Source organism: Oncorhynchus mykiss, chromosome 9 (genome assembly GCF_013265735.2).
Source record: "Oncorhynchus mykiss isolate Arlee chromosome 9, USDA_OmykA_1.1, whole genome shotgun sequence".
NCBI lineage: Eukaryota > Metazoa > Chordata > Actinopteri > Salmoniformes > Salmonidae > Oncorhynchus > Oncorhynchus mykiss.
In genome coordinates, this window is record NC_048573.1 from 6,292,182 (window position 1) to 6,305,084 (window position 12,903).

Here is a 12,903-nt window from a genome sequence, read left to right on the forward strand (position 1 = left end):
AAAAAAAATGGAAATCAGAAATGTACATTTTAGCAGAGGCTCTCATCCAGAGCGATATATAGTAAGTTTCATACTAGTCAAATCCATAACCCAGGCATTGCGAGCACCATGCTATACCAACTGAGACACTGTTGATCCAGCATAGTAGGCTTTGGACAACCATGCCTCAGCATAGTAGGCTTTGGACAACCATGCCTCAGCATAGTAGGCTTTGGACAACCATGCCTCAGCATTGTAGGCTTTGGACAACCATGCCTCAGCATAGTAGGCTTTGGACAACCATGCCTCAGCATAGTAGGCTTTGGACAACCATGCCTCAGCATAGTAGGCTTTGGACAACCATGCCTCAATAGCAGAAATACATTTATTGCCTCCAAAAATATTGCCTACCTCAGCCCCTCTTAAATAATTACTATAATCATTATTAATATTTCTACGACAAAAAAATGTCAAAATAAAATAAATAATAATATACAAGGTGTATTATCTATCCTTTTAATTTTTTAAAAATGTATTTAATCTTTTTTTAACTAGGCAAATCAGTTAAGAACTAATTCTTATTTACAATGATGGCCTACCAAAAGGCAAAAGGCCTCCTGCGGGTACGGGGCCTGAGATGATTTAAAAAAAAATAAGTACAATATAAACATAGGACAAAACACACATCACAACACTACATAAAGAGAGACCTAAAGACAACAGCATAGCAAGGCAGCAAAACCTAATGATTCAAAAATGGAAAAGATCAAAGATAATCAAGTTATATATTTTAGAGACAATAATAATTGACAATCATGTGTACATCCTAAATGCCTAAAGACGCGGTGTCGTCATTTCCCCAAAGCGTTACTGTTGGTCGGAGGAGGAAGAGGAAGAGTGAGTGAGGGAGGGAGGAGAGGAAGAGGGACTAGGGCCAAGACACGTAATTCACCCCCTTTCTCTTGGCGCCAATCTGGCGGAGAAAAAAATAAACTATTTTTGTTTTTTTTTGTCGTTTAGTCAACTTTAGTGTAATCAATCGCGAGCATATTCTTTTGTAGCCAGTGGCGCTAGGTAGTTTGCTAAACCGCTATAGCATTTTTACATAATCTTGCCCCCTTTTTTTTTCTGCCCCCCCCCTCCCAAGAAACCACATTCACTGAGCGACTAAGTTAGCTAGCTAGCAACAGCAAGACACAACGGTCGTTTAAAAAAAAACAACAACAGCGATATGGGGGTGAGTTTTGACCGTCTGTGTTTTGTGAGAAAGACATGTGAACGCTTTTGCATCAAACAAAGACTGTGTCCGATAAATGATGATCCCCGGTGAGCGACGGAGAGAGGGACGGAGGGAATTGAAGGGGCGGCGGACAAAGTCCCAAGTGGCTATACAAAAGCTAGCTAGTTACACAGTCCGCTAGCTAACTCAAAAATAACCCCGCTTTGTGATTGCAGTGGCTAGTTTTAACCACTATCGATTGCACCGGTTTTATTTTAGATTTTTTTTGTTGTTGTTGTAGGGGGGGGGGGGGTGGGGGCCCATTGGTGCATCGTTGTCCCGTGTGTGTTCATTTCTGGTGCCACCGCTAGCCTAGCTTGCTAGCCACTTCAATTAGCTAGGAATCCATTTTTTTTTAAAGAAAGGTTTCTCATCATAACTACCATAGTTAAGTTGATCCTACACCCTGCTAACTAACCTCTGAAGTTGTCTCACCTGTTCAGAATATATTTTGACAATGACTAGCTCGATTTATTTTTTTTAGAACCCAAATGCATGTATTTTAGCTGGGGTGGGAAGCAATAGCATAACTAGCTAGCTAGTTTGCCAGTTAGGTATTAAACTAAGTTCCTGAAACGCACCTCCGAAGCTAATAACGAGGCACGTGTTCCCGATTTGCTTCCTGTAAACGAGTGAATGTTGTAGCTGGAGATCCGCTCATTACAACATGCTGACCATACATGTGTTTGTTACTGTTGTTATCATACCAGTCCTTCATTGTCTACTTCTTTAGGGTAAGGTATAAGGCATTGCACTTTAGTCTCTGAGTGCGCCTGTCATTTAAAACCATGCATTCGGCGTTCCTGTTTTTGTCTTTGAAACACTATTGGTGTTGTTGTACACAGGTGTGTACTAGTCCCTGACTTCACTCGTCATGTTCAAACACATATGCCGCCTTCTGCTTGAAGATTGACCAACTGATATGCACCCCCCAATTCCTCTCCATCTCTCTCTCTCCTCCCTCCATCTCTCTCTTTCCTCCCTCCATCCCTCCTCTCCATCCCTCTCTCATCCTCCCCTCTCTCCATCTTCCCCTCATCCCTCTCTCCATCTTCCCCTCATCCCTCTCTCCATCTTCCCCTCATCCCTCTCTCCATCTTCCCCTCATCCCTCTCTCCATCTTCCCCTCATCCCTCTCTCCATCTTCCCCTCATCCCTCTCTCCATCTTCCCCTCATCCCTCTCTCCATCTTCCCCTCATCCCTCTCTCCATCCTCCCCTCATCCCTCTCTCCATCCTCCCCTCATCCCTCTCTCCATCCTCCCCTCATCCCTCTCTCCATCCTCCCCTCATCCCTCTCTCCATCCTCCCCTCATCCCTCTCTCCACCCTCCCCTCATCCCTCTCTCCACCCTCCGCTCATCCCTCTCTCCATCCTCCCCTCATCCCTCTCTCCATCCTCCCCTCATCCCTCTCTCCATCCTCCCCTCATCCCTCTCTCCATCCTCCCCTCATCCCTCTCTCTATCCTCCCCCTCCATCCCTCTCTCCATCCCTCTCCATCCCTCTCTGCATCCCTCTCTCCACCCCTCTCTCCATCCCCCTCCACCCCTCTCTCCATCCCCCTCCACCCCTCTCTCCATCCCCCTCCACCCCTCTCTCCATCCCCCTCCACCCCTCTCTCCATCCCCCTCCATCCCTCTCTCCATCCCCCTCCATCCCTCTCTCCATCCCTCTCTCCATCCCCCTCATCCCTCTCTCCATCCCTCCCCTCCACCCCTCTCTCCATCCTCCCCTCCATCCCCCTCTCTCTCCCCCCTCCACCCCGCTCTCTCTCACCCCTCTCTCTCTCACCCCTCCATCCCTCTCTCTCATCCCTCTCTCCATCCTCCCCTCCCTCTCTCCATCCTCCCCTCTCTCCATCCTCCCCTCTCTCCATCCTCCCCTCTCTCCATCCCCCTCTCTCCATCCCCCTCTCTCCATCCCCCTCTCTCCATCCCCCTCTCTCCATCCCCCTCTCTCCATCCCCCTCTCTCCATCCCCCTCTCTCCATCCCCCTCTCTCCATCCCCCTCTCTCCATCCCCCTCTCTCCATCCTCCCCTCTCTCCATCCTCCCCTCTCTCCATCCTCCCCTCTCTCCATCCTCCCCTCTCTCCATCCTCCCCTCTCTCCATCCTCCCCTCTCTCCATCCTCCCCTCTCTCCATCTTCCCCTCTCTCCATCTTCCCCTCTCTCCATCCTCCCCTCTCTCCATCCTCCCCTCTCTCCATCCTCCCCTCTCTCCCCCCTCCATCCATCTCTCTCTCCCCCCTCCATCCATCTCTCTATCCATCCATCTCTCCCCCTCCATCCCTCCCCCCTCCATCACTCTCCCCCTCCATCCATCTTTCTCTCCCTCCTCCATCCATCTCTCTCCCCCCTCCATCCATCTCTCTATCCATCCTTCTCTCCCCCTCCATCCCTCCCCCCTCCATCACTCTCCCCCTCCATCCCTCTCTCTCTCTCTCTCTCCCCCCTCTCCAGAGGAAGTCAAACAAAGCGAAGGAGAAGAAGCAGGCTCGCCTGGCGGAGAGGGCAGCCATGGATGCAGTGTGTGCCAAGGTGGACGCAGCCAATAAGGTGAGGGGACAGAGGGTAGGGGACCAATAAGGTGAGGGGACAGAGGGTAGGGGACCAATAAGGTGAGGGGACAGAGGGTACGGGACCAATAAGGTGAGGGGACAGAGGGTAGGGGACCAATAAGTTGACTGACTTTCAATTTGTCTTTCAATGATTACTATTTTTTTATTTTACCTTTATTTAACCAGGTAGGCCAGTTGAGAACAAGTTCTCATTTACAACTGCAACCTGGCCAAGATAAAGCAAAGCAGTTTGACACAAACAACAACAACAGAGTTACACTTGGAATAGACAAACATGCAGTCAATAACACAGTGGGGAAAAGGGGGAAAAAAACATCTATATACAGTATGTACAAATGAGGTAAGATAAGGGAGGTAAAGCAATGAATAGGCAGGCCATAGTGGTGAAATAATTACAATTTAGCAATTAAATACTGGAGTGATAGATGTGCAGAAGATGATGTGCACGTAGAGATACTGGGGTGAAAAGGAGCAAAAAATAAATAAATAACAGTATGGGGATGAGGGAGTTGGATGGGCTCTTTACAGATGGGCTATGTACAGGTGCAGTGATCTGTGAGCTGCTCTGACAGCTGGTGCTTAAAGTTAGTGAGGGAGATATAAGTCTCCAGCTTCAGTGATTTTTGCAATTTGTTCCAGTCATTGGCAGCAGAGAACTGGAAGTAAAGGAGGAATTGGCTTTGGAATGTACCTGCTGGAGCGTATGCTACGGGTGGGTGCTGCTATGGTGACTAGTGAGCTGAGATAAGGCAAAGACTTATAGATGACCTGGAGCCAGTGGGTTTAGTGACGAGTATAAAGCGAGGGCCAGCCAACGAGAGCATACAGGTCGCAGTGGTGGGTAGTATATGGAGCATTGGTGACAAAATGGATGGCACTGTGATAGACTGCATCCAGTTTGCTGAGTAGAGTGTTGGAGGCTATTTTGTAAATGACATTGCCAAAGTCAAGGATCGGTAGGATAGTCAGTTTTACGAGGGTATGTTTGACAGCATGAGTGACGGAGGCTTTGTTGCGAAATAGGAAGCCGATTCTAGATAATTTTGGATTGGAAATGTTTGATATGCGTCTGGAAGGAGAGTTTACAGTCTAGCCAGACATCTAGGTATTTGTGCTTGTCCACCTATTCAGAATCGTCCAGAGTAGTGATGCTGGACGGGCGGGCAGGTGCGGGCAGCGATCGTTAGAAGAGCATGCATTTAGTTTTACTTGCATTTAAGAGCAGTTGGAGGCCACAGAAGGAGAGTTGTATGGCATTGAAGCTTGTCTGGAGGTTAGTTAACACGGTGTCCAAAGAAGGGCCAGAAGTATACAGCATGGTGTCGTCTGCGTAGAGGTGGATCAGAGAATCACCAGCAGCAAGAGCAACATCATTGATATATACAGAGAAAAGAGTCGGCCTGAGAATTGAACCCTGTGGCACCCCCATAGAGACTGCCAGAGGTCCGGACAACAGGCCCTCCGATTTGACACACTGAACTCTATCGGAGAAGTAGTTGGTGAACCAGGCGAGGCAGTCATTAAAGAAACCAAGGCTGTTGAGTCTGCCGATAAGAATGTGGTGATTGATAGTCGAAAGCCTTGGCCATGTCAATGAATACGGCTGCACAGTATTGTCTCTTATCGATGGCAGTTATGATATCGTTTAGGACCTTGAGCGTGGCTGAGGTGCACCTATGACCAGCTCTGAAACCAGATTGCATAGTGGAGAAGGTACGATGGGATTTGAAACGGTCGGTAATCTGTTTGTTAACTTGGCTTTCAAAGACCTTAAAGGTAGGGCAGGATAGATATAGGTCTGTAGCAGTTTGGGTCTAGGGTGTCTCCCCCTTTGAAGAGGGGGATGACTGCGGCACAGTTCCAATCTTTGGGGATCTCAGACGATACGGAAGGGAAGTTGAACAGGCTAGTAATAGGGGTTGCAACAATTTCTGCAGATAATTCTAGAAAGAGAGGGTCCAGATTGTCTAGCCCAGCTGATTTGTAGGGGTCCAGATTTTGCAGCTCTTTCAGAAATCAGTTATTTGGATTTGGGTGAAAGAGAAATGTGGGAGGCTTGGGCAAGTTTCTGTGGGGGGTGTAGGGCTGTTGACCGGGGTAGGGGTAGACAGGTCACTCCCTTCCCTCCGACCTTCTTCCCTCCCTCCTGACCGTCTACCCTACCCTCCCTCGACTGTTTACCCCCCACCCCCGACCTTTTAAGCATTTTGAAAGGGAGGTTTGGACAGGTGTGAGGAATCAAGGAAAGATATTAATTGAAAAAGAGCTCCAGTTTTTCCTGATTGTGTGACTGCGTCTGACTGTAACTCATACGTCTCTCTCTCTGTTTCTCTGTTTCTCTCTCTCTCTCTGTGTCTCTCTCTCTCTGTGTCTCTCTCTCTCTGTGTCTCTCTCTCTCTGTGTCTCTCTCTCTCTGTGTCTCTCTGTGTCTCTGTCTCTCTCTGTGTCTCTCTCTGTGTCTCTGTCTCTCTCTGTGTCTCTCTCTGTGTCTCTGTCTCTCTCTGTCTCTCTCTGTGTCTCTGTCTCTCTGTGTCTCTGTCTCTCTCTGTGTCTCTCTGTGTCTCTCTCTCTCTCTGTCTCTCTGTGTCTCTGTCGGTCTCTCTCCCACAGCTGGACGACCCTTTGGCTGCTTTCCCAGTCTTCAAAAAGTATGACAGAAACGGGTAAGAGATTGTCCACCTCCTATTACTATGGGTGTTGTCTGGCTGATAAGTGGCCACCGACTCTGGCTGATAAGCGGCCACCGACTCTGGCCGATAAGTGGCCACCGACTCTGGCCGATAAGTGGCTAATGACTCTGGCTGATAAACATAGCATCGCTCAGCTAACTGCTCTATTGATCTTCCAGATTGAATCTCCAGATCGAGTGTAAGAGAGTGTCCACTCTGAACCCCATGTCTGTGGAGTGGGCCTACGAGTTGACCCGGACCAACATGCAAACACTGTAAGGAGGGAGGGGAGGAGTGATGTCGTTGGGGTGATGGTGAAGGGCGTAGCTTACTACAGGTTTTCGGAGAGGCGTTACCATGTTTTTGGAGGAGAACGACCGCGAGGAGGTCCGTTCTCTGGTTGACTTTAGAACAGGACATTGTACTCCAAAATACAGTGACCTCCCCTTTTCCAGACATGAGGCCAATAACACACTGTCCATATGATCAGTGTTCCATTGAGCGTTAATCACCTGATGTGGCTAGAAATAAATGGGCTGAGGGTTGACCGTCTGCATGTACCCCACTGTGCTAATCATTAGCTAGATCAACTCTATCAACAAGCTAGCCTAAAGTTTAGTTAGCAACATATTGAAGACTTGGATCCCACCCCCCAAAAAAAACAACAACAACAACATTCCACTGGCACATAGCCAGCCAAGGATCCTGCACTGTGAGTATAATGTAGGCCCATCAATTATACCAGACCCTGTTCTATTTAACCCGGTCTTCACTATGCATTCAGCGCCATTGTTGAGCGCCATCATTGGCATTAAATCCATGGCGCTGCTAAAAACGCTGCTTCTAAAATGTCTTGGATTTGATTAATTAGTTTAGTTTAGTAACACTAGGAAGCTCAGTGATCCTCTTTTTCAAAATGGATTTTCAAAGGAGTTTCTTGCCATGGCATTGACTGTTGTACAATGACTGGAATGAATATTTCTCTCCGTGTGTGTGGTACTGTAATTTGAATGCCCCCGGAGAGGAATATTATTTTGTCGCGTGAGGTGCGACAGGCTGAACAACTGAATTGGTAAATTATTCTGCTATGGGCTTGTCTAATTTTGTGCTGTTGATTACTTATGTTGTTGGCTCTGGAAATTCAAATAACCAAAGGTACCTGGGGTCTCGGACCAGGCGGTACCCAGCCCGATTTAACTCCTGCTAACAGTCTTTACCCAATCACAACAAACTACTCACATTCCATCCAATCACGTAGGCCAGTGCTTGACGTCTGACCTCTATGCTGCAGGTATGAGCAAAGCGAGTGGGGATGGAAGGAGAGAGAAAAGAGGGATGAGATGAAAGACGAGAGGGCGTGGTATCTGCTGGCTCGAGACACAGACTCCTCCCCCGTGGCCTTCTCTCACTTCCGATTCGATGTCGAGTGCGGGGAGGAGGTGCTATACTGGTAAGGGGGTTGTCATGGTCTCCTTTTCACAGGAAGTGGCACTGACCGTTACTATAGCCACAGAGAGAACAATGACCCAGATATTTTGCTTGTTGTGTATATGTGAACCGTCCGGTCCACGTTTCCACTCACTACCAAATACAGCCTTGCAAAGGTATCCACTGACCTTGGTGTTTTTCCTATTTTGTTGCGTTACAACCTGTAATTTTAAATCATATTTTTATTTGGATTTCATGTAATGGACAGACACAATAGTCCAAATTGGTGACATGAAATGAAAAAAAAAAACTTGTTTCTAAAAAAAAAAAAAAAATATTTTAAAAAATTAAAGTTTTTAAAAAACGGAAAAGTGGTGTGTGCATATGTATTCACCCCCTTTGCTACGGAGCTCCTAAATAAGATCTGGTGCAACTAGTTACCTTCAGAAGTCACATAATTAATTAAAGTCCACCTGTGTGCAATCTAAGTGTCACATGAGCTCAGTGTATGTATACACCTGATATATACACCTGTTCTGAAAGGCCCCAGAGTCTGCAGTACCACCAAGCAAGCGGCACCATGAAGACCAAGGAGCTCTCCAAACAGGTCAGGGACAAAGTTGTGGAGAAGTACAGATCAGGGTTGGGTTATAAAAAAATATCAGAAACTTTGAACATCCCACGGAGCACCATTTAAATCCATTATTAAAACATGGAAAGGATATGGCACCACAACAAACCTGCCAAGAGAGGGCCGCCCACCAAAACTCACAGACCAGGCAAGGAGGGCATTAATCAGAGAGGCAACAAAGAGACCACAGATAACCCTGATGGAGCTGCAAAGCTCCACAACGGAGATTGGAGTATCTGTCCATAGGACCACTTTAAGCCGTGCACTCCACAGAGCTGGGCTGTATGGAAGATTGGCCAGAAAAAAAAGCCAGTGCTTAATTAAAGAAAAAAATAAGCAAATGTTTGGTGTTTGCCAAAAGGCACGTAGGAGACTCCCTAAACATACGGAAGAAGGTGCTCTGGTCAGTTGAGACTACAATTGAGCTTTTTGGACATCAAGGAAATCGCTATGTCTGGCACAAACCCAACACCTCTCATCACCCCGAGAACACTATCCCCACAGTGAAGCATGGTGGTGACAGCATCATGCTATGGGGATGTTTTTCACCGGCAGGGACTGGGAAACCGGTCAGAATTGAAAGGAATGACGGATGGTGCTAAATACAGGGAGGTTCTTGAAGGAAACCTGTTTGTTTTCCAGAGATTTGAGACTGGGACAGAGGTTCACCTTCCAGCAGGACAATGACCCTAAGCATACTGCTAAAGCAACACTCGGGTGGTTTAAGGGGAGACATTTTAAATTGGCTTGGAATGGCCTAGTCAAAGCCCAGACCTGAATCCAATTGAGAATCTGTGGTATGACTTAAAGATTGCTGTACACCAGCAGGAACCCATCCAACTTGAAGGAGCTGGAGCAGTTTTGCCTTGAAGAATGGGCAAAAATCCCAGTGGTTAGATGTGCCAAGCTTATAGAGACATACCCCAAGAGACTTGCAGCTGTAATTGCTGCAAAAGGTGGCTCTACAAAGTATTGACTTTGGGGGGGGGGTTGAATAGTTGTGTACACTCAAGTTTAGTCTTATTTCTTGTTTGTTTCACAAATATTTTGCATTTTCAAAGTGGTCATTTTTAATTCCAGGTTGTAAGGCAACAAAATATGAAAAATGCCAAGGGGGGGTGAATACTTTCGCAAGGCACTGTGGTGATGAGAGGAAGCCCAGTGGCTGGCAGTGGGAGAAGATGGAGCGAGATGGATTTTGGACAACATTATGCACATTTTCCCATCGATAAAACGTTTGCTCTCAATGCACTTTTTGGTTTCCAAAACTGTAATCTGTTATGAACAGTGGATAAACGTTTGTTGACTTTATCCTTTGCCAAAGTTTATATTATATATATATATATATATATATATATATATATATATATATATATATATATATATATATATATATATATATATATATATATATATATATATATATATTTATATATATATATATATATATATATATATATATATATTTATATATATATATATATATATTTATATATATTTTTTTTTTATATATATATATATATATATATATATATATATATATATATATTTATATATATATATATATATATATATATATATATTTTTTTTATATATATATATATTTTTTTTATATATATATATATATATATATTTTATATATATATATATATATATATATATATATATATATATATATATATATATATATATATATATATATATATATATATATATATATATATATATTCTTTGAGTGCAAGAGTGAATTGAGTTAATGCACACTTCAGAGTAGGTCTTCCCAAGTGGAAATATGCAAATATATGCTAGAATGTGCCAATAGGATCTCACTAGCTCGTGCTTGGCTCTGCCCACCACCTTGCTTGTTCTGCCCACTAGGATTAATTTGCTCTCATTGGAAACAACTGGCTCTGGTCCATCTTGGGTTAGTTATTAGCATCTTTGCTATAGCTAGTAGTATTGAAATGTTATTGTATAGTACAGTTTACTTTTTTGTAGGCTCCTGCCCTATGGTGATCTCCTGTTCTGCAGTGTGTGAGGCAGCTTGTTGTTCAAGTAAACCCCCTGAGCAGGACACTAGTCTGTCGAAAGAGCCTTATGCTTCATTACATCTTGTAAATGTGAGCACACGTGAGGGGAAAAATCCCCCTCCAACTGGTAATTACTTGGTAACATCCCCCTTTTTTTTGTCTTTGATACGACTTAACCCGGGGTTGAACCTCAGCCAGTGTTGTTGTGGTTGTTGATGTGCATTGTGTTTTTGTAGTTATGAGGTCCAGCTGGAGAGTAGGGTGCGGAGGAAAGGACTGGGCAAGTTTCTCATCCAGATACTACAGCTCATCGCCAACAGGTACGTGTTATAGAGTACATAACAATTCACAAATTTTTTTTTCCTGAGTTCATGGAAGGAAATCAGTCCATGGAAATACATTCATTAGGCCCTAATGATCTCTCGCTCTCTCTCTGCCTCTCTCTCTACCTCTCTCGCTCTCTCTCTGCCTCTCTCGCTCTCTCTCTGCCTCTCTCGCTCTCTCTCTGCCTCTCTCGCTCTCTCTGCCTCTCTCGCTCTCTCTGCGTCTCTCGCTCTCTCTGCCTCTCTCGCTCTCTCTCTCTGCCTCTCTCGCTCTCTCTCTCTGCCTCTCTCGCGCTCTCTCTCTGCCTCTCTCTGCCTCCAGCACACAGATGAAGAAGGTGATGTTAACAGTATTCAAACACAACCACGGGGCGTACCAGTTCTTCAGAGAAGCTTTACAGTGGGTTTCTATAGCAACATCAACAGCTGCTTCTCAGCGTGTACAAACATGATTTTGTTATTTTAGAGATCACTGTTGGTGCTGTACTCAATCCACTCTTCCCTTCTTCTTCTTCTTTCTACCCCCCTTTTCTCCCTCACCAGGTTCGATATCGACGACACCTCCCCCAGTATGTCTGGTTGTTGTGGCGACGACTGCACCTATGAGATCCTGTCGCGGCGGACCAAACATGCCGAGGCCCAAGCCGAGGCCCAGGGGCACAGCCACGGTGGAGGAGGGCACTGTGGAGGCTGCTGCCACTGAGGGAGCCTGTTCCTATTTCAACACTTCCTGGTCCCACGCTCTAGAAGCTGCCCCTTGTCCGCTTCTCTGCTCATGAGTCATTACTGTACCCAACCTCCAAACGCCCCAAAATCCCTGGCCCCCTCTATATCCCACCCTCTCTCTCGTCCATATCCCTCTCTTTCTCTCTCATCCATATCCCTCTTTCTCTCTCCATACTATTTCAGTCTTTGATAAGTTAGGAATCTGCTTGTGCTCTGTCTAGGCAGCCACCTCTTCTTCTTCGCTTTCTGAACTGTCCCAAGGCTCCATCCCAGTAATCCTAGTGTGCGATGTATTAGCCATGCATTCTGAATGGTAAATTAGGATGGATTGTTGGGACAGAGCCCCACAAATGTATTTCTCTTTAGTTTGATCAGGTGTTCTGTAGATAGTCTCTCTCTCTCTCTCTCTCTCTTCCCCAGAGCCTCTGATCTGTTTCAGTTGATCTTCTACAGTATTTTTAAATGCTGTCTCATGGCAGGAACACCTGTTGTTCCTACATTTTTGTAGAGCGACGTGAGAGATACATATATACACATTACCAGTCAAAAGTTAGGACGCCTGATCATTTGAGGGTTTTTCTTAATTAATTCAAATAAAGTTCTAAGTTGAAGAATAATAGTGAAGACATCACTACTATGAAGTAACACATATGGATTCATGTAGTAACCTGATTCACGCAGTCTCCTCTGGACAGTTGATGTTGAGATGCGTCTGTTACTTGAACTCTGAAGCATTTATTTTGGCTGCGTGAATCAGGCTGGTAACTAATGAACTTATCCTCTGCAGCAGAGGTAACTCTGGGTCTTCCTTTCCAGTGGCGGTCCTCATGAGAGCCAGTTTCATCATAGCGCTTGATGGTTTTTGTGACTGCACTTGAAGAAACTTTCAAAGTTCCGTATTGACTGACCTTCATGTCTTAAAGTAATGATGGACTGTCGTTTCTCTTTGCTTATTTGAGCTGTTCTTGCCATAATATGGACTTGGTCTTTTATCAAATAGGGCTATCTTCTGTATACCACCCCTACCTGGTTACAACACAACTGATTGGCTCAAACACATTAAGAAGGAAATAAATTCCACAAATTAACTTTTAACAAGGCACACCTGTTAATTGAAATGCATTCCAGGTGACTTCCTCGTGATCTGGTTGAGAGAATGCCAAGCGTATGCAAAGCTGTCATCAAGGAAAAGGATGGCTACTTTGAAGAATCTCAAATATAAAATATATTTTTTGGTTACCGTGTGTTATTTTATAGT

General features: G+C 45.2%; 1 protein-coding gene across 1 annotated transcript; it reads left to right on the forward strand.

The window, feature by feature from the left end:
* The first annotated feature begins 843 nt into the window (after window positions 1–843).
* naa40 (N-alpha-acetyltransferase 40, NatD catalytic subunit) lies at window positions 844–12,259 on the forward strand. Its single transcript, XM_036987192.1, has 8 exons — window positions 844–1,216; window positions 3,720–3,815; window positions 6,449–6,501; window positions 6,687–6,782; window positions 7,799–7,957; window positions 10,833–10,916; window positions 11,242–11,319; window positions 11,463–12,259. The coding sequence occupies exons 1-8, from the start codon at window positions 1,211–1,213 to the stop codon at window positions 11,620–11,622; spliced, it is 732 nt and encodes a 243-aa protein (XP_036843087.1). The 5' UTR covers window positions 844–1,210; the 3' UTR covers window positions 11,623–12,259.
* Window positions 12,260–12,903: the final 644 nt, after the last annotated feature.

What these genes read in the sequence shown, in the direction of transcription:
- naa40 (XM_036987192.1), top strand. An exon ending in AGGTGGACGCAGCCAATAAG is followed by an intron (nt 3,816 to 6,448) that starts GTGAGGGGACAG and finishes TCTCTCCCACAG; the next exon opens with CTGGACGACCCTTTGGCTGC. An exon ending in CTACAGCTCATCGCCAACAG is followed by an intron (nt 10,917 to 11,241) that starts GTACGTGTTATA and finishes CTCTGCCTCCAG; the next exon opens with CACACAGATGAAGAAGGTGA.